This window comes from Heteronotia binoei, chromosome 19 (genome assembly GCF_032191835.1).
Source record: "Heteronotia binoei isolate CCM8104 ecotype False Entrance Well chromosome 19, APGP_CSIRO_Hbin_v1, whole genome shotgun sequence".
Taxonomy (NCBI): Eukaryota; Metazoa; Chordata; class Lepidosauria; order Squamata; family Gekkonidae; genus Heteronotia; species Heteronotia binoei.
Genome location: NC_083241.1, coordinates 3,139,037 through 3,157,007, shown reverse-complemented (window position 1 = coordinate 3,157,007; position 17,971 = coordinate 3,139,037). Strand labels below are relative to the sequence as shown.

The following is a 17,971-nucleotide window of genomic DNA, read 5'->3' as shown; positions in this document are numbered from 1 at the left end:
CTTCCTCTCACCACAACAGGCGCCCTGTGAGGTGGGTGGGGCTGAGAGAGCTCTGAGAGAACTGTGACTGACCCAAGGTCACCCAGCAGGCTTCCTGTGGAGGAGGAGGGGAGAATCAAACCCAGTTCTCCAGAACAGAGTTCTCCACTCTTTACTGGCTCTCAAGTCCACTACGTGCCATTTTGCATATCCTACCTACACCTGAGCTCAAGTCCCAATACTTGCGTCCAGGAATTTTTTTTGAGCAGGAACGCACAGGAACACAGTTCCGCTGACTTGGCCAGGGCTCCGGCTCAAAAAAGGGTCTTTTGCAGAGGGAAGGCACTAGGCAGCCACATGCTCCCCGTCTGTGAGCTCCATCCTCTCTGCTGCCTCCATCCTTCGACGGGCTTGTAAAGAGAGTAAGACACGTGGAGCAACCCACAAGCGCCCCTCCTGGAAGAAGCTGGGCCTGCCGCTGCCCACTCTGCCGCACTTGGCTCTCTCTCTCCAGCCATATTGGGGTGGAAAGCAAGGTCTCTCGTTGAGCTGTGTGAGAAAACGCAGCCATGAAATGCAGCTGACGGCAGTGTACTGTTCTGTGTCAATATGTGAACGGGTGATGTCGTTTCCAGTGACATCAGAGGGTGTGGCCTAATATGTAAATGAGTTCATGCTGGGCTTTTTCTACAACAAAAGCCCAGCTTGTGTCCCCAGCTAGCCCACATGCCAACTACTCATGCTCAAGGGTGGAAGACAGATAGTTTTCTTAGATATCAACGTTGGTATAACATAAGCCTATCAATCCTTGAAGTCTAAAATGAGGGTCTAAGATGAAGGGCCATCAGGGAGAAGACATCTTGTAGTAAGGGACGCAGTGAGGGTCAACCCAATTTCTAAAATCAACCCAAGGAAGTGAAGCAATAGATCAGGGGTCTCCAAGATGGAGCCCGCCGACACCTTTCTTGGTGCCCACCAAGTGTTTTTAGAATGTAGGTGGGGCCAGGTGCAGCTGTTGCCCAGCTGGGCTTCTCCTTTGCCACTGAAGATCTGATTGGCTATGCAGAAAAAAATAAAATGGTTCCAGCGGCAACTGTCACCACAGGGTTTGTTTTATTATTTCTCATCTCTCTTTCTCTCTTAACTATCCCTCTTCTCCCCTGCTTTGGGGCTTCCTCTCTGTGTGTGGCTCCGCCTCTTGAAGCAGCCGTTTTGTGGTTGGCTCTACCTCCTGCAGCCACCATTTTGTGGTTGCGCCCACCACCCTGGGTCAGAATTCCAGCGGAACGCGCAGAATGAAAAAAAACCTGGGACCCCTGCAGTAGATCACGGAGAACTCTGATAAAGGGAGGTGCAGGAACCAGAGACCCGAGTAAGATCCTTGGAACAAGCAGCCAGGGTGTCCATCGCCTTCATGAGCTGCTTGTGAACCTCTTGAAGTATCTGACTGACAACTGTGGAAATCGGACGGCTGGACCAGAAGGACTCTGGGTCTGATACATCAATGGAGATAATTTCATTCATAGACTGCGAAATCATGGGAAAGGCTTGGCCTCCGTACCTCGTTGTTGGGCTTCCAGAGGCACTGGCTGGCCGTTGCTGTGAGACGGGCTGCTGGACTAGACGGACCACTAGTCTGATCCAGCAGGGCTCTTCCGATTGTGGAAGATGATGTGCTCACAATCATGGGAGTGTGAATCTGCCCATTCAGGAGTTCCGTAGGCACTCGGACACTTTGGTACCCATATGGAACCCCTTGGTTTACAGATGACACCCAGTTAATTTAAAAGAAGCAAGGGAACGTCTCTGGAAATCCCTTCCCCAAGCTGTAAAGCATGACTGACGAGAAGGAAGAGCGGACCCAGCGAGGTCACTCATGCAGTCTGTCAAGAGACATAAGAACATAAGAGCAGCCATGTTGGATCAGGCCAATGGCCCCTCCAGTCCAACACCCTTTGTCACTGAAGAACATAAGAGAAGCCATGTTGGATCAGGCCAATGGCCCATCCAGTCCAACACTCTGTGTCACATAAGAACATAAGAGAAGCCATGTTGGATCAGGCCAATGGCCCATCCAGTCCAACACTCTGTGTCACTGAAGAACATAAGAGAAGCCATGTTGGATCAGGCCAATGGCCCATCCAGTCCAACACTCTGAGTCACATAAAAACATAAGAGAAGCCCTGTTGGATCAGGCCAATGGCCCATCCATAAGAACATAAGAGAAGCCATGTTGGATCAGGCCAACGGCCCATCCAGTCCAACACTCTGTGTCACACAGTGGCAAAAAATTTTATATACACACATACACTGTGGCTAATAGCCACTGATGGACCTGTGCTCCATATTTTTATCTAAACCCTTCTTGAAGGTGGCTATACTTGGGGCCGCCACCGCCTCCTGTGGCAGTGAATTCCACATGTTAATCACCCTTTGGGTGAAGAAATACTTCCTTTTATCTTTTTTATTTTATCTTATTTTATTTTAGACGGACTTCTGTCCGCAGCCACATTCAATCTGGACCGAGCACAGCTGAGGAACGAGGGAGAGCGTATCGGGCAAGGCTCCGAATCCATGTGGTTCCTCACCTCCTGCCCTGGGCTGGCTTGCTCAGGCTGGCCCCATCTTGGCAGATCTCAGAAGCTAAGCAGGGTCGACCTGGGTTAGTATTTGAATGGGAGACCACCCAAGAAGTCCAGGGTTGCTGCGCAGAGGCAGGCAATGGAAACCTCTTGCTTTGAAAACCCCTTGAGGGGTTGCCGTAAGTGGGCTGCAACTTGAAGGCACTTCTGCCACCTCCATCCTGCCATCCAAGCAGTTGGCTTCAGGCAGTGGAGAGAAAGGCAATGCTCCTCTGCTGCCCTGGCTGTCTTCCCTCCGCCTTCGTGAAGCTGGTCGTTTCACTAGCTTGGCTATCCTCTCTGAACCAAGAGCTGGCTTCAGAAAGTGGTGAACAGTTTCACCATATATTTGACCTCTCCTCTTCCCATCTAAAGAGCCCCGTGGCGCAGAGTGGTAAAGCTGCCGCACTGCAGTCGGAGCCCTCTACTTCACGACCTGAGTTCGATCCCAGCGGAAGCTGGTTCAGGTAGCTGGCTCCAGGTTGACTCAGCCTTCCATCCTTCCGAGGTCGGTCAAATGAGTTCCCAGCTTGCTAGGGGGAAAGTGGAGATGACTGGGGAAGGCAAGGGCAAACCACCCCATAAAAAGTCTGCCGTGAAAACATTGTGAACATATGAACATCATCAGTTGTGAACATCATTGTGAACATATTAACAACATCCATCAGTGGCTGTTAGCCACAGTGTGTATATGTGTGTGTGTGTGTATATATATAATTTTGTTTTGGCCACTGTGTGACACAGAGTGTTGGACTGGATGGGCCATTGGCCTGATCTAACATGGCTTCTCTTATGTTCTTATATGAAGCTGCCTTATACTGAATCAGACCCTCGGTCCATCAAAGTCAGTATTGTCTACTCAAACTGGCAGCGGCTCTCAGAGTCTCAAGCTAAGGTTTTTCACACATATTTGCCTGGACCCTTTTAGTTGGAGATGCCAGGGATTGAACCTGGGACCTTCTGCTTCCCAAGCAGATGTTCTACTACTGAGCCACAGCCCCATTCAAGGCTCTCCAGGGTCTCAAGCTGAGGTTTTTCACACCTATTTGCCTGGACCCTTTTTGGAGATGCCGGGGATTGAACCTGGGACCTTCTGCTTACCAAGCAGATGCTTTACCGCTGAGCAACGTTACCCCAGAGTCAAAAATGACTGGTGCTTGCACAGGGGACTACCTTTACCTTTACTTCCCACCTAAACCAGTTTTGTTTCTCGGGACACCTTGGGGAGGGGCCATGGCTCAGGGGTGGAGCCTATGCATGGTGTGGGGAAGATCCCGGGTTCAATGCTTGGCATCTCCCATTAAGGAGATGATGTGAGGTGATGTGAAAGACCTCGACCTGAGACCCTGGAGAGCCAACTGTCTGCTGACTCGTGGTTCCGATTCAGGAGAAAGCAGCTTCATGTGACCTGGCTGGGGTGTGACCAAGAGGTATTCAGCAGTATTTCTATATAATTGTTGTTCAGGGAAAATGATTTTCCAGCCGGATTATGATCTGATACAGAACCAAAGCCATTTCCAGCAATAGTGTTTTGATAGCCGCTTCTGAATGTTGTGCCGCTTAATAGTGGATGGTAAAATTATATTGTCTAACAGAAGAGGTCTCCACTAGTCTCCGAACTATATAGCCATCAACGGGGTATCATGTCGCGTTCACCTCTTACATCAGAGACCACGCTGTGATTCTCTCGCTCCGCCGGTTATTATATTTAATGCGACTACCAAGTGTTTGGGTTTGAGGTGATTCCCTGATTTCAAGCTAAAATAACGAGGCACAGCAATTATTTCCCTTGGTTAAATTCTTAGGACCTCCAATAATCAGATCTGCAAGCTGTTGGTTTGTGTGTCCTATTGATTTAATATTCTTCTAATCAGTATATAAAGCTATGGGCCTGCGGTGTTAATTTTTCATATGCTTACAAAGCACCCTTTGATTTTCTGTCACGCGTTAATTACAGCGTTTTGCCATTAAATAGGAAGCTTTGTGTAAACTAATTACTAGGTAATCATTGTCTACCGCGAGCTGTGCTGTTTGGTACCTTTTATTTTATTCGGGGAGAATGCATGGATCTCGCAGTCTGGAACCACTCTACCTTCCAGCCATTAGCTCTCACTAATTCATAGCATTATTGTGTTAAGATTGTAGGAGTTGTAATTGTTGTGGTATCAGTGCTGTTAATTACCGGAGTAAACAGTTGAAATGGTGCCAAGGTCTATTGTACAAAGCAGAGAAAAGGAGGTTTAAATGTTACTTCCACCATCTGGGGACTGGAGTCTTTGCAAATGGTAGAAAACAGCAGCCGGGCGTGATCCGCGCTTCAAGCTTCAGGGTTTTAGGCCATATGGGTTCAGAATATTTTGAATCAATTGAATTTAACTGCCAGTTTTTAGCAATAACTGTGCGGAGACGAGGAGGATAAAGCAAGATCACGAGGGAAAATCTGGAATCCGTTAGCGTTATCGCACGCCATAAAATGCCTCCATATATTATACGAGAATGTTTGTTTTGCTAAATTCAAGAAGCTGAAAAAGACTAAGAAACTGACACAAATTTTTAATAGCATGCTACCGTGTGAGGCTTGGTGGTGACGGGGTTTTGTAAATGATCTCTGCAATTAAGATTGGGGTTCCTGCAAACTTATCCGGACTTTTGATCGATTGACTGTTATGATCACATTTTAGCATTTCGAAACTTCTGTGCCTAAGGAGTAAATAAAAGGCACAGTGTAACACCGGAGAAGAAATTTTAAAAATGTAGATTTTTTTTTTTTAATGGAAGTTCTTGTAAAATCCTCATTCACAGAAACCTGGAAGAAGGTTTGCATTTGCTTCTCCTCCTGTTTTGTACTATTATGCCGATAAGGATATAGGTCTTGACATTTCGTGTTGCTGAAGCTCCATTGAAAAGAACAGAGGTGCACGAGGTTGTGTGTTTTAAAATAAAATGTGTGTGTTTTAAATAAATGTGTTTGTTTTAAATAAGAGCTGTCGAGGACAGACAAGGATTTTGCCTCCTGACAAATGAAGTTCAGAAAATACGAGCGGAGGATATCCACTCCCCACCCCAAAGCAACATTTGCTGGCTAAAGAAAAAATGCCTTCTGCACATTATTAAGCAAATTAAGTCCAGTCAACCCTGCACGCAATTGTGGCTCAATTTTAAGCACATTGGCAAAAGAAACTGCCCTGACCAATCGCTAGGCCAAATATAAAAATAAAACAAGGAACAGCAGAACAATGACATTAAATTGTCGTCAGCTCGATTAAATTACCCGGCCACCGATGCCTCGTTACTTTAGATTGCTACAAAGTTCTCCTTTGTTTGTTGGTTGGTTTTTGTACGCGTATAATTTTTCTGGTACTTAGCCTTTAAAAAATGCTTTTGGGTCGGCCCCAAATTTCTGCGAAACCGACTCTTCCACCGCCCCTCCTGGCCCCCCCCCCTCAGTCCCGGCACGGCTTGGAAAGGAACGCTCTTTTCCCTCCCCATCCTCGTTGGTTTCTTTTTATTGGCCTGTTAACAGATGTTGACGTGGTTCAAGGCACAAGGCAAAAACATGTGCTTTTAAATGGGGAGGCAGAGGGGGAGAGCGGGAGCAATAGTTTCCATGCTGAACCTCAGAACTGTTTGGGGGGCTATAGGACAGTGTTCTCTCGCCTATGTCTATGTGGCCAATTCAGAATGCGGCGGGGGGGGGGGGAGGATTTATGAATCCGTCCATGTTGAAATCCTGGGCGAGCAAATCGAGCCTTGAAGAGAACACGGTGACCCATGTGATGCGGGGGGGGGGGGGAAGGAGGAACAGCAGTTTAAGTGGTGCAAAGTTGAAAGAGAGCTAACCTCCTCGTCCTAATTGTCACGGCGAGTGGCTGTTGCCGGGCTCGCCATTGATGCACAACATATGTGCCTTCCCTTTGACAAAGCCCCTCTTCTGTCCAAAGCGGCCCTCGGCCTGTGCACCGATCCAGAGCGGAGGGCTGCGGTAATGAGGGACGGGCCTCTCAAGGAGCCGAGAGGAGATAATACCCCATAAGCGGAGCATTCTGTAGAGTGTTCCTGCCACTCGGCATAATGCAAGGCGCTACCCCGGCGAATCGCTCGCTATCCAGCTGAAATGGGCCATTAGGTATCGAGGAAAATTGTCTTTCCCTCCTTTCAGCAGATGGAGCAAATATTTTACAAAGCCATTTTACATACAAAAACCATTTGTGTGACTTGGTAATGGCAGCTGTTTTACATGATGTTACCTTCCAAAAGGACGCCTCTTCATGAAAGGCAAAATTGGGACTTTTTTAATTTTAAAATTTCCGGTTGCGCTCTCAAAGCATTCGGCCATAAAAGCGGCACTTGAATTCTAAGTAAGTGTGGCAGGCGATGGATCGCTTCCCAAAAAACATTTTCCGGCATTTTTGCTCTTCTGCATAGATTGCAGCTCTGAAGAATAACCCCAGAAATGGGAAAGAAAACAAACTCAGAAGTTCTTTGCAAATGGTTGGGGGAGGGAGTGGAGGGGGGGGGATTGAAAGGGACCCGCCTGCTCTTACAATTTCACCCGCCTCGCACGTTGGGTAAGCTTTTTCTTAAACTTAGCCACTGAAATCACAAGATACTCAACTTCTGGTTTGCAGGGTTGTTTTTTTTTTTGAAAGCAATAACTTTGCCGTTGCTTTTCTGGAGAGAAGTTGAAACAGTGAGAAGGACTGGGAAGTTGGGCTGTAAACGTGCCCACCTCATAAGAACATAAGAGAAGCCATGTTAGATCAGGCTAATGGCCCATCCAGTCCAACACTCTGTGTCACACAGTGGCAAAAAAAAAAAAATTATATGGCTAATAGCCACTGATGGTGGCTAATAGCCACTGATGGACCTCTGCTCCATATTTTTATCTAAACCCCTCTTGAAGGTGGCTATGCTTGTGGCTGCCACCACCTCCTGTGGCAGTGAATTCCACATGTTAATCACCCTTTGGGTGAAGAAGTACTTCCTTTTATCCGTTTTAACCTGTCTGCTCAGCAATTTCATCGAATGCCCACGAGTTCTTGTATTGTGAGAAAGGGAGAAAAGTACTTCTGTCTCTACTTTCTCCATCCCATGCATTATCTTGTAAACCTCTATCATGTCACCCCGCAGTCGACGTTTCTCCAAGCTAAAGAGTCCCAAGCGTTTCACCCTTTCTTCATAGGGAAAGTGTTCCAGCCCTTTAATCATTCCAGTTGCCCTTCTCTGGACTTTCTCCAGTGCTATAATATCCTTTTTGAGGTGTGGCGACCAGAACTCTATACACGTGAACATGCCCGCTGTACACAGAGCAGCGGCCTCCTCTTTCTGTTCTTTGCCTGCAGTGAAGAAGCTTCTTGCCTTTGAACACTCAAGGGAGGAAACCTTTACACGTTTTAATCGTATTTACCGTGATCTGGATGGCTCAGGCTCACGTGATCTCTTCAGATCTCAGAAGCTAAGCAGGGGAAGTACTTGGATGGAAGACCACCAAGGAAGTCCAGAGTTGTTGTGCAAAGACAGGCAAGGGCAAACCACCCCCATCAGTTCTCAGAAGCTAAGCAGGTTCAGCCGTGGTTAGTCCTTGGATGGGAGACCACCCAGGAAGCCCAGGGTCACTACACAGAGGCAGGCCAGGGCAAACCACCTCCATTGGTCTCTGACCCGACCTAGATAGCTCAGGCTAGCCTGATCTCATCAGATCTCAGAAGCTAAGCATGGTTCGCCTTGGTTGATACCTGGATAGGAGATCATCAAGGAAATCCAGGGTGCCTATGAAGAAACAGGCAGTGGAAAACCACAACTGTTGGTCTCTTGTCTTGAAAACCTCACGTGTTGCCATAAGCCACTGCAACTTAATGGCACTTTCTGCCACCACCAACACATCCTTCAGGAAGCCCAGAAGAGCATCTGGAGGACAAACCCATAAGAACATAAGAGAAGCCCTGTCGGATCAGGCCAGTGGCCCATCCAGTCCAACACTCTGTGTCACATAAGAACATAAGAGATGCCATGTTGGATCAGGCCAATGGCCCATCCAGTCCAGCACTCTGTGTCACATAAGAACATAAGAGAAGCCATGAGACTCCCGTGTCTGTTAGCCGCCCTGAGCCCGCCTAGCGGGGAGGGCGGGATATAAAAATAAAATATTATTATTATTATTATTATTATTATTATGTTGGATCAGGCCAATGGCCCCTCCAGTCCAACACTCTGTGTCACATAAGAACATAAGAGATGCCGTTTTGGATCAGGCCAGTGGCCCATCCAGTCCAACACTCTGTGTCACATAACATAAGAGAAGCCCTGTTGGATCAGGCCAATGGCCCATCCAGTCCAACACTCTGTGTCACATAGGAACCTAAGAGAAGCCCTGTAGGATCAGGCCAATGGCCCATCCAGTCCAACACTCTGTGTCACATAAGGACATAAGAGGGGCCATGTTGGATCAGGCCAATGGCCCATCCAGTCCAACACCCTGTGTCACATAAGAACTTAAGAGAAGCCCTGTTGGATCAGAGGCCAATGGCCCATCGAGTCCAACACCCTGTGTCACATAAGAACATGAGAAGCCATGTTGGATCAGGCCAATGGCCCATCCAGTCCAACACCCTGTGTCACATAAGAACATAAGAGAAGCCCTGTTGGATCAGAGGCCAGTGGCCCATCCAGTCCAACACCCTGTGTCACACAGTAGCCAAAAAAACAGGGTGTCATCAGGAGGTCCACCAGTGGGACCAGGACACTAGAAGCCCTCCCACTGTTGCCCCTCCCCAAGCACCAAGAATACAGAGCATCCCTGCTCCAGACAGAGTTCCAACAATGTGCTGTAGCTAATAGCCACTGACGGAGCTCTGCTCCAGATGTCTATCCAATCCCCTCTTGAAGCTGGCTATGCTGGCAGCCATTAACACCTCCTGCGGCAGTGAATTCCATGTGTTAACCACCCATTTTTATCTTCACAAAAAAACAGGCGTGAGAGCTGAAGGCTCCTTCAAGGCAGTCCAGTGAGCATCACAGCTTAGTGGGAATTTTATTTATTTATTCATTTATTTCGATTTATATCCCGCCCTACCCCACCGAAGCGGGCTCAGGGCGGCTCACCCTGTCTCTCCTGCCCCAAGCCTAGGACTCAATCCGCTGCACCCACGAGCTTCAGTCACCGAGGAAGGGCCATCAAGGACCAGTTCTGGATGCTGCAGCTACAAAGCGAAAACAACTTTGCTGCATCGTTCCATCTTGCACAGGTCTGACACACACCCTCCCACCCGTTGAGTAGAAACCGACTTGTGTTTTGGGATCCAGCCCAGACTCATGAGATGAAATGGCCATTTCTGGATGAAGATAAGACTTGAGCAACCAGGCAGTAGGTATTGATTTGTAGACAGAGCGTCTTCTCAGCGTTAATCAATGAAGAGAATGTTTCTGTGGATCCAGCATTCCTCCCCTACCTCCCATATAGGAAATCATTCATGCTCAGATTAGCTATACATGGAGGGAAAGCAGAAGGTGCGTCTCCTTCACTCTCTTATCTTTAGGATACTTTTTGGCCGCTTCTGAGCTACTGCATTGGCATGGAGTTGCTTGGTCAAACAGGGAGGTGGTCGTATCCCTTGCTGGTCATGGGCACAGCAAATCCAGACCACGTGTAAACAAGGTTGGGCTCTCTGTGTACTTGGAGGACTCCTCAAGTATGTGGGTGAAGGATTTTGCAAATCAGTGGAAAGCAAAGCTGTGGCGGAACCGGCCCGATTCTGCCTTCAGACCCGGTCCCGTCACATTTGGCGGCAGCGGTGGGATAAGAACAAACAGAGAACTTGATTGGCCAGGCATTTTTGGTTTTTGATGCGTGCAAGCACCCAGAGGAAGCAACAGCGGTTTTGTTTTATTTTCGGGTCAACTGGAGTAGGGAAAGTTTAGCTAGTTAGGATGGAGCGTGCTAAGATGCTGGAAATCCTGAAGATGACAAAGCCACAGCTCCAGGAAGAGTGTGCAAGGCACAAGCTGGAGTGGGACAACCTGACTGTAGTAGATATGCAAGTCCTCCTGTTGGAGCATCTTGAGGCTGCAGGGGCCCCTGCAAAAGTGGCCCCCACCCAGTCAGAAGCAACCTTGCGGCTACAGATGGAACTGGAGAGAATGCGTATCGAGGCGGAACGAGAGAGAGAGGCAGGAAGGGCTGTTGTTCTTGCCATGTGCTAGGCAGGAAGAGTTTTCTCAGTTTGCAGCAGGCGCTCGGGAAGGGAGGCTGCTTGGCTGTGAGCTCCTGCCTGGGAGGCTCCAGGCAGCAAGGCAACGTAAGTAATTCTCAAGACAGGACAAGTCTAGACCAGGGACAGTAGAAAGCGTTTATAAACAACTTTCCTTTGTTATGCTGTTTGCTGAGCTGTGCTGTGCTGTGCTGTGCTGTGCTAATTTTGTAAATGCAACTGTTTTTGTTTTCCTATCTTTTTCTCTTTTTAAATAAATATATTTTTACTGTTTAAATGCTGGCAGTCAATCTCTGTACCACCTAGATCCCCATACCGCTTTAGACCACGCTGTGTTAAGAAGGGGGCCCCGGGGAAGGGGGAAGGCATGCAGTTGGATACGGTGCCAATCCTCCAGGGGTGCCCTAAAGAAGCGCTGAGGTCTCTGTGAAACCCAAGTGCAGGGTGGCAGAGGACCTGGAGGCCTGGCCTCATAGCTGGAGAGGGGGATTGGGAGTCCTGTTCCTCTCAATCTGAACCCCGGGACTGAGCAGGTGGTGGCAGCGCGCCCAAGGGGCAGGAGGAGACATAGCTCCCTCCAGGAGTTGGCGACTCAATAGGGAGCAGACGGGACCGGGTCTGAAGGTAGAATCGGGCCGGTTCCGCCACAAAAGCCATTCCCACTCCCAACTCTCAAAGCCTTGATGAGTACTGAATATGAGCTACCACTGGGGTACTACTGAGGATGGCTAAAGGGGGAGAGAGTCCTAGAGAAGGAGATTTTGGGATGGAGTGGGAAATTCCAGATTATTCTCCTTCCCATGGTTCTTTGTGGCTCCCCAGCTTATTAGGGGCCACTCCTCCAGCACACAAAAAGCCCTATTGTTTCTTGGTTTACCAGGAACAGGGAGTGAGATGAGGGATGGATTCGGTTGTCTATACTACCAGGAGCTCCTGCAGACCAAAAAATCTCTCTCAGTACAAACCGCATGAGCCACCACTTCATATGCAGCTCTGCTGCGCCTGCCGGAGCACCCATAACAACCTGTATATCACCCTCAGAGAATTGTAGAACATTCGTGAAGCCAGGCTTCCTTTTTAGAAGCCATGCTTCCTTAGCAAAGCTTGATCTTCTGGACGTTCAACAAGGCTATCCTTCATGCTGTCCATTGGTTCACTTGACAAGTCCATCATTCTTGGGACCCTCCCCTGTCTACCACCTCCAAGGCTTCTTGAGAAGCTGTTTTGACTTGGTCCGGCCTTCTGGAGCCTCAATTCAGGAGGCATTTGACCTCCCTGGTGTATGAGCCAAGCCACATACTCCAGGGGGAAGTCATTCATTCCCAGACTGAGGATTAGAGGGCGTTGTTTGTCTTCAGACTCGACAGACTGGCTTTTGGCAAACGCAACCAAGTAGTTTCTCTGTTAAAACTCTGTGGCTTCTTTCTTCAGCTATGTCCCAGTGCAGCATTTAAACCAAAAACACCTCTCTGCAAAGAGCGTCGTGCTTCACTAATCCATTCCCAGTCAAAGGTTCCAGGATTGTTGTGGGCAATTGGTCTCTCTTTTGGAGCATGGGACATTTTCCAATTTCAAGGGGTCATGAAGCAGAAGGAAAGAGACCCCAGGGAAGCCGAGGGAGTGATCGAGAAGCAGCGCGAGACGAGAGACCTGGAGCTTTGCAGGCAGAGTCCCTAAGCTTGACGTGCTTGCTCAGCTCTCAGACTTTTTGGCCTGGCACAGGAAGTGAAGTTTGGACGGGAGGGGTTTCTCTTTTGAGTGTGAACTGGTGGCTGCTGGGGGTGGGGGTGGGGCGGATTGCAGTAATCCAACTCAGCCAAGCCGCGCGGAAGAACATCTGTCTGGTGCTCTGTAATACAGTGGGTTCTGTGCGTGGCAGAGTCTCGGAATAAGTGATAACAAGCTCTTTAATGGGAATCACATAGTAAAAGGTTACAATACAAGACTGGTGTTGGGGACCACAGGCCGAACTTATGTACATCTCTGGCTTCCCGCGCAAGCACGTTATTGGGCCATTCAAACCGGCGGGGGCTTGTGATTGGTCCTGGGCTGCGGGGGTTTGAATCCTACAGCCCTTTGTTCCCAAGTCCCCAAGCTCAGTCCGTACGGCTCCAATGAGCCAGGCGGAAACACCCAAGTCTTCCCTTGAGTCCACATACATAACATGCTCCTTTTGTGCCTCGCCGGTCCCTTGGTTCTCCTTCCAGCCCTGCAACTCCATCAAAGGGGTTAAGAAAATTAATGTCGTTTGTTGCCAGACTCGAGATCAAAGCGTGCCAGGAGATTAGTTGCCCAGGTAGGGTCGAAGCTGAAACAGATTAGTTCTCAGGTCCTGAGGCCAAAAGGGTGGGCTCGGTTCCCAAATGGAGATTCGCTGCAAACTCTCAGGGCTGGGGGGCGTATGGTCAGAAGCTCTGGGTTGGGAGATTCTTGGGAATTTGGGGCAGGTGGGGTTCAGGGAGGGGAGGGGCATCCGTAGGCCATAATGCCGTAGACCCCATCCCCTGAAGCTGACAGTTCCTCCAGAGGAAGCAATCTCTATCATCTAGAAATCAGGAGTAATTCCGCGAGATTTCCAGCTAGGGGTTGGCAACTGTTGTGTTTGTGGACTCATGCAGTACGTTTGACCTGTGTTCCTGCCTGGCACATTGGACCTGTGCGGACTGAGCTTGGGGACTCAGGAACAATGCCCAGTAGGATCCAAATCCCTGCTGCCCTGGTCCAATCACAGACCCCCTGCTGGTTTGAACGATCCAGTGGCGTCCTAGCGTGGAAACTCAGGACTGTATGTAGTTGGCCCCATCGGCCCAGTTCTTCAGTCTTGAGTTCAGCCGTTACTATGCTGTACTGAATTAAGAGAGCTACGATCACGGCAACCTCGCCTCTTCTATGCGTTGAACCCGCTATATTATAGCAACCATACAGGGCCGGATTGACAATTAGGCCAAGTAAGCACTGGCCTATGGGCCCCCACGCCTTTAGGGGCCCCGAGCTGGCTCTCCCCCCACCCCCGTTTTCTCCCTGCTTGCAGCCCTCTCAACCAGCAACTGAGCCGCTCTGTGCCTGACTTGCCTGCTGCGGCTGCTGCTGGCGTCATCACCAAATTTGCCTCTCTCTGCCTCTCCCCCCACAGCTTTGTCAAAGGGGCTTTTGGAAAGGTGCCTGCAGGCTGCTGTGGGGACTGAGGGGTGGGTGCTCCAACTCTGAGGTAATTTGCAAGGGGGCCCCTTGAGATTTTGACTGCCTACGGACCTCCACAGGTTTAGTCCGGCGCTGCAACCATAGCAAGAAAACACCTGTGATGGGTTCCCCCCCCCCCAAAAAAAAGGATTACTACGGTTATCAGAAATAGTCCTGGTCCATCACTTTTCCCTGTCATTTCTCTAGTTCAACCTTTAAAAAGAAGAAGAAGAATCACTTAAGTAGGGGGGGGGGAGGAACCTTCTCAGATTCCTTGGAAGGAGAGCGAGCAAAAAAGATCGAGGAAAACATTTAAAGAAGATTTCCTGGCTGTGGTTAAACAGTAACCACACAGCCTGTTGGAGGCCTGGTTTTTAATCACCCCACAAGCAGTTTTCATTTCTGCAGTAAAATTGCTTGTGGTTCTATTTAATTTGTTTCTGCAGGAACCAGCTTTGGCGAAGATCTCCCAGGAGCTGCCGGGCCTTTTAGCACAGCACGCGCAGGCTGTCAATGAGAAACGATTTCCTACATGGGGAAAATTCCTCCAAACGTTTGTGAGTCAAGGTAAATAAGACTGCTAAGTTCCTGCTAAGTGCTATAAGGGATAATTATACCACCGGCACTTCGTTCTCATTCATTGGGATATTTCTCCGCCTCCTTTCGTTCCCTACCATGGCGGTTTGAAACCTTTTGGCAAAGAATGAGATGCAGGCTTTGGTCTTGCTAAGCTGAGACAGGCCTTGGTGTTCGAGGGTTAATCCCTCCCCACCTAGAAAGACAGAGGGAAATGGCTTTACCTGGGTGGGAGAAAATCTGCTGCGGGAAGAGGTTTCAAGATGCTGCAACGTTACTGCTTCTCATGGCTTCAGCTTTGGAATTCTAACGCAGGTGGTGGGTGCAACCAGGCATCAGATTGAGTGGGAGTTCACAGGAGCACAGCTCCTGCTCCTTTCTGAGAGTTCCACCCCGTTGTCCGTTGCATAGCATGTGCAGCTGCATAACAATCCCTGGATGAGCTCCACCACCTATTTTTCTATAAAACAATCCCTGAGTGCAACCACAAAATGGCTGCCACAGGGGGCGGAGACAGCTATCAAACAGCAGGGAGTGAGGTTATACTTTTAGAGCACATATTCAACCAGTGCATCGATTTCCAATGGAGTACCAAATCCAGTTCAAGGTCTTGGTATTTATTTATTTATGGCATGGGTTTTTTGGCCACTGTGTGACAAAGTGTTGGACTGGAGGGGCCATTGGCCTGATCCAACATGGCTTCTCTTATGTTCTTATGTGACACAGAGTGTTGGACTGGAGGGGCCATTGGCCTGATCCAACAGGGCTTCTCTTATGTTCTTATGTGACACAGAGTGTTGGACTGGAGGGGCCATTGGCCTGATCCAACAGGGCTTCTCTTATGTTCTTATGTGACACAGAGTGTTGGACTGGAGGGGCCATTGGCCTGATCCAACAGGGCTTCTCTTATGTTCTTTTGTCTGGGGCAGTGATGCTCTGTATTCTTGGTGCTTGCGAGGGGGGCAACAGTGGGAGGGTTTCTGGAGTTCTGGCCCTGCTGGTGGACCTCCTGATGGCCCCTGGGGTTTTGGCCGCTGTATGACACAGAGTGTTGGACTCGACAGGCCATTGGCCTGATCCAACATGGCTTCTCTTACGTTCTTATGCTACGTTCTCTTACGTTTTTATTTTGTTTCTGTACATTTCTACCCTGCTCCTCCCTAATCAGCTGAGAGCAGCTTCCAACAATATTAAAATCAGTACAATAAATACAATAAAATAGTTACACATCAATAAAACCATATATCATACTATAAAATAGGCATCATATACAGCAGACTGCAGTCAATGATAATAATAGTGGCCGTGTGGCCTGTTGATCGAAGAATTCTTATTGCAAAGAACCCCCAGGGAGTCCGAACACTCTTGCCACTACTAGCCTGAGCGGCCTGGGACTTACTATATGTATCTACAGAAAGAACTCTCCTGTTGTGTCCCTCAAAGAGCGCTATGCGCTGGTGGTCCCCAACCCCAAGGACATCCATTTAGCTTCAGTGTTCCCTCTAAGCTGAGTTAGCGTGAGCCGGCTCACAGATTTTTAGCCTCCTGCTCACACATTTTTGCCTTAGCTCAGGAAGGATGACCCTGGAGTATATTGATTTATGCAGCAGCTCACAACTTTAGCGCCAGTAGCTCACAGCTTTAATGCCGGTAGCTCATAAAGTAGAATTTTTGCTCACAAGACTCTGCAGCTTAAAGGGAACATTCAACCAGAGCCTTTTTGGCTTTGGCTCCAGCCTGGTGGAACAATCTCCCAGGTGAGATCAGGGCCCTGCAGGATCTAATGAAGTGATGGGTGTTCCATTATTCTGGCCTCCCCTGCCTCAGCCCCCCCTTCTGAGTTAGCTACTGAATTGCCATGGGGGGAGGTGTCTGCTCACTGCCCTTTCAGTCTTGGGCTTTTTTACAGACCTCTGAGCCATTCATTAATTATAGCATTGCAGAATTGTTTTACTGTTTTATCCCCGGGCTTTTTTTGGGGGGTAGAAAAAGCTCAGCAGAAACTCATTTGCATATTAGGCCACACCCCCTGGTGCCCAACCAGCTGGAACGGCATTCCTGGGCGTTCCTGCTCAGACAAAAAAACCGTGCTTTGTCCTATTTATTTATGTTTTAAATTTGTTGTGAGCTGCCCTGAGCTTTGCGGACAGGAAAGGAGGGGGTATAAATTCAAGCAATAAATAAACTCTGATAATAACACTTCAGCATATCCGGCAGAAGGATATAGCAGCAGGATGCCGTTTGAAATGAAAATATTATTTTCTCTTGCCTTTAGGCACGGCAGTGAAGATCCTTGTGCCCCCGGCCACTCTCTAACATACTCGGGGGGGGGGCGATAGAGCAGGTGTCAGTGGGCATCATGGTTTAATCGGAGGCCGTCACCCAGAATCTGAACACTGATGAGAGATGTTCCCTCTAAGCTGCAGAGTCTTGGGAGCAAATATTCTACTTTGTGAGCTGCTGGCATTCAAGTGGTGAGCTCCGGCATCAATGAGCGCGCTCTGGGCTCCTCTTTCCTGAGCTTAGACAAAAATGTGTGAGCTGGAGGCTAAAAATCTGTGAGCTAGCTCACGCTAACTCAGCTGAGAGGGAACAGTGCTGATGAGTCCATGTGGCAAGCACGCATCCTCCTTTCCTTTGGTTGCCTCCCATTAGTGTTTCTGCTCCAGCTAACCCAAATAATGTGCGGTGATGGAACGTCGTGTCCTGACCTCCGGAAGGTCTGGCCCAGGGGTGGCCAAGCTTGCTTAATATAAGAGCCACATAAAATAAATGTTGGATATTTGAGAGCCACAAGACAGGAGGGAAGGGAAGGGAAGGGAAAGGGAAGGGAAGGGAAAGGAGGAAGGAAGGAAGGAAGGAAGGAAGGAAGGAAGGAAGGAAGGAAGGAAGGAAGGAAGGAAGGAAGGAAGGAAGGAAGGAAGGAAGGAGCGATGGTGGTGTGGAAAGAAAGCAACTTTAAATTCAACCTGCCAGCTGGCTCGGTTTGGAGAAGTGATTGAAAGAGGCAAATGCCTTCTCCAAACAGGCTGATGGGGCGGTGGGGGCTTTGAGACCCGCACGATATTTGTAAAAGAGCCGCAGTTTGGCCATCCCTGGTGTGGCTCTTGAGAGTTCCTCAGCCTTTCCCCGAGCCTAGCTTCACCACAAAGACTAGAAAGTCGAAGCGAAGTTTCTCTGGGTACCAGATTCTATGCCAGCCTCCCAGTCACAGATGCAAAAATGTTTTCAGCATCTCTCTCAGGGAACTGTAATCTCGCGCCACACACCCACACACTGGCACCCCTCCAGGCAGCGCATTTCTCGGAACGCAAATCCGGCTTTTGTAACTGTAAGCCCCTAGCTGAAGTCAAGGTCCAACTCTTTGAAATGCACGCCTTGCCCAGCACTGATGGTGCTTTGTGTTTT

At 49.0% G+C, this 17,971-nt stretch overlaps 1 protein-coding gene across 1 annotated transcript in view; it reads left to right on the top strand.

Annotated features, from left to right (window-relative positions):
* The window catches only part of IQCH (IQ motif containing H), a 136,490-nt gene that overhangs the window by 76,002 nt on the left and 42,517 nt on the right, over positions 1-17,971 (top strand). The window contains exon 15 of the mRNA XM_060260239.1: positions 14,434-14,554. Coding sequence (XP_060116222.1) covers positions 14,434-14,554 — 121 coding nt within the window. The remainder of the gene's footprint in view (positions 1-14,433; positions 14,555-17,971) is intronic.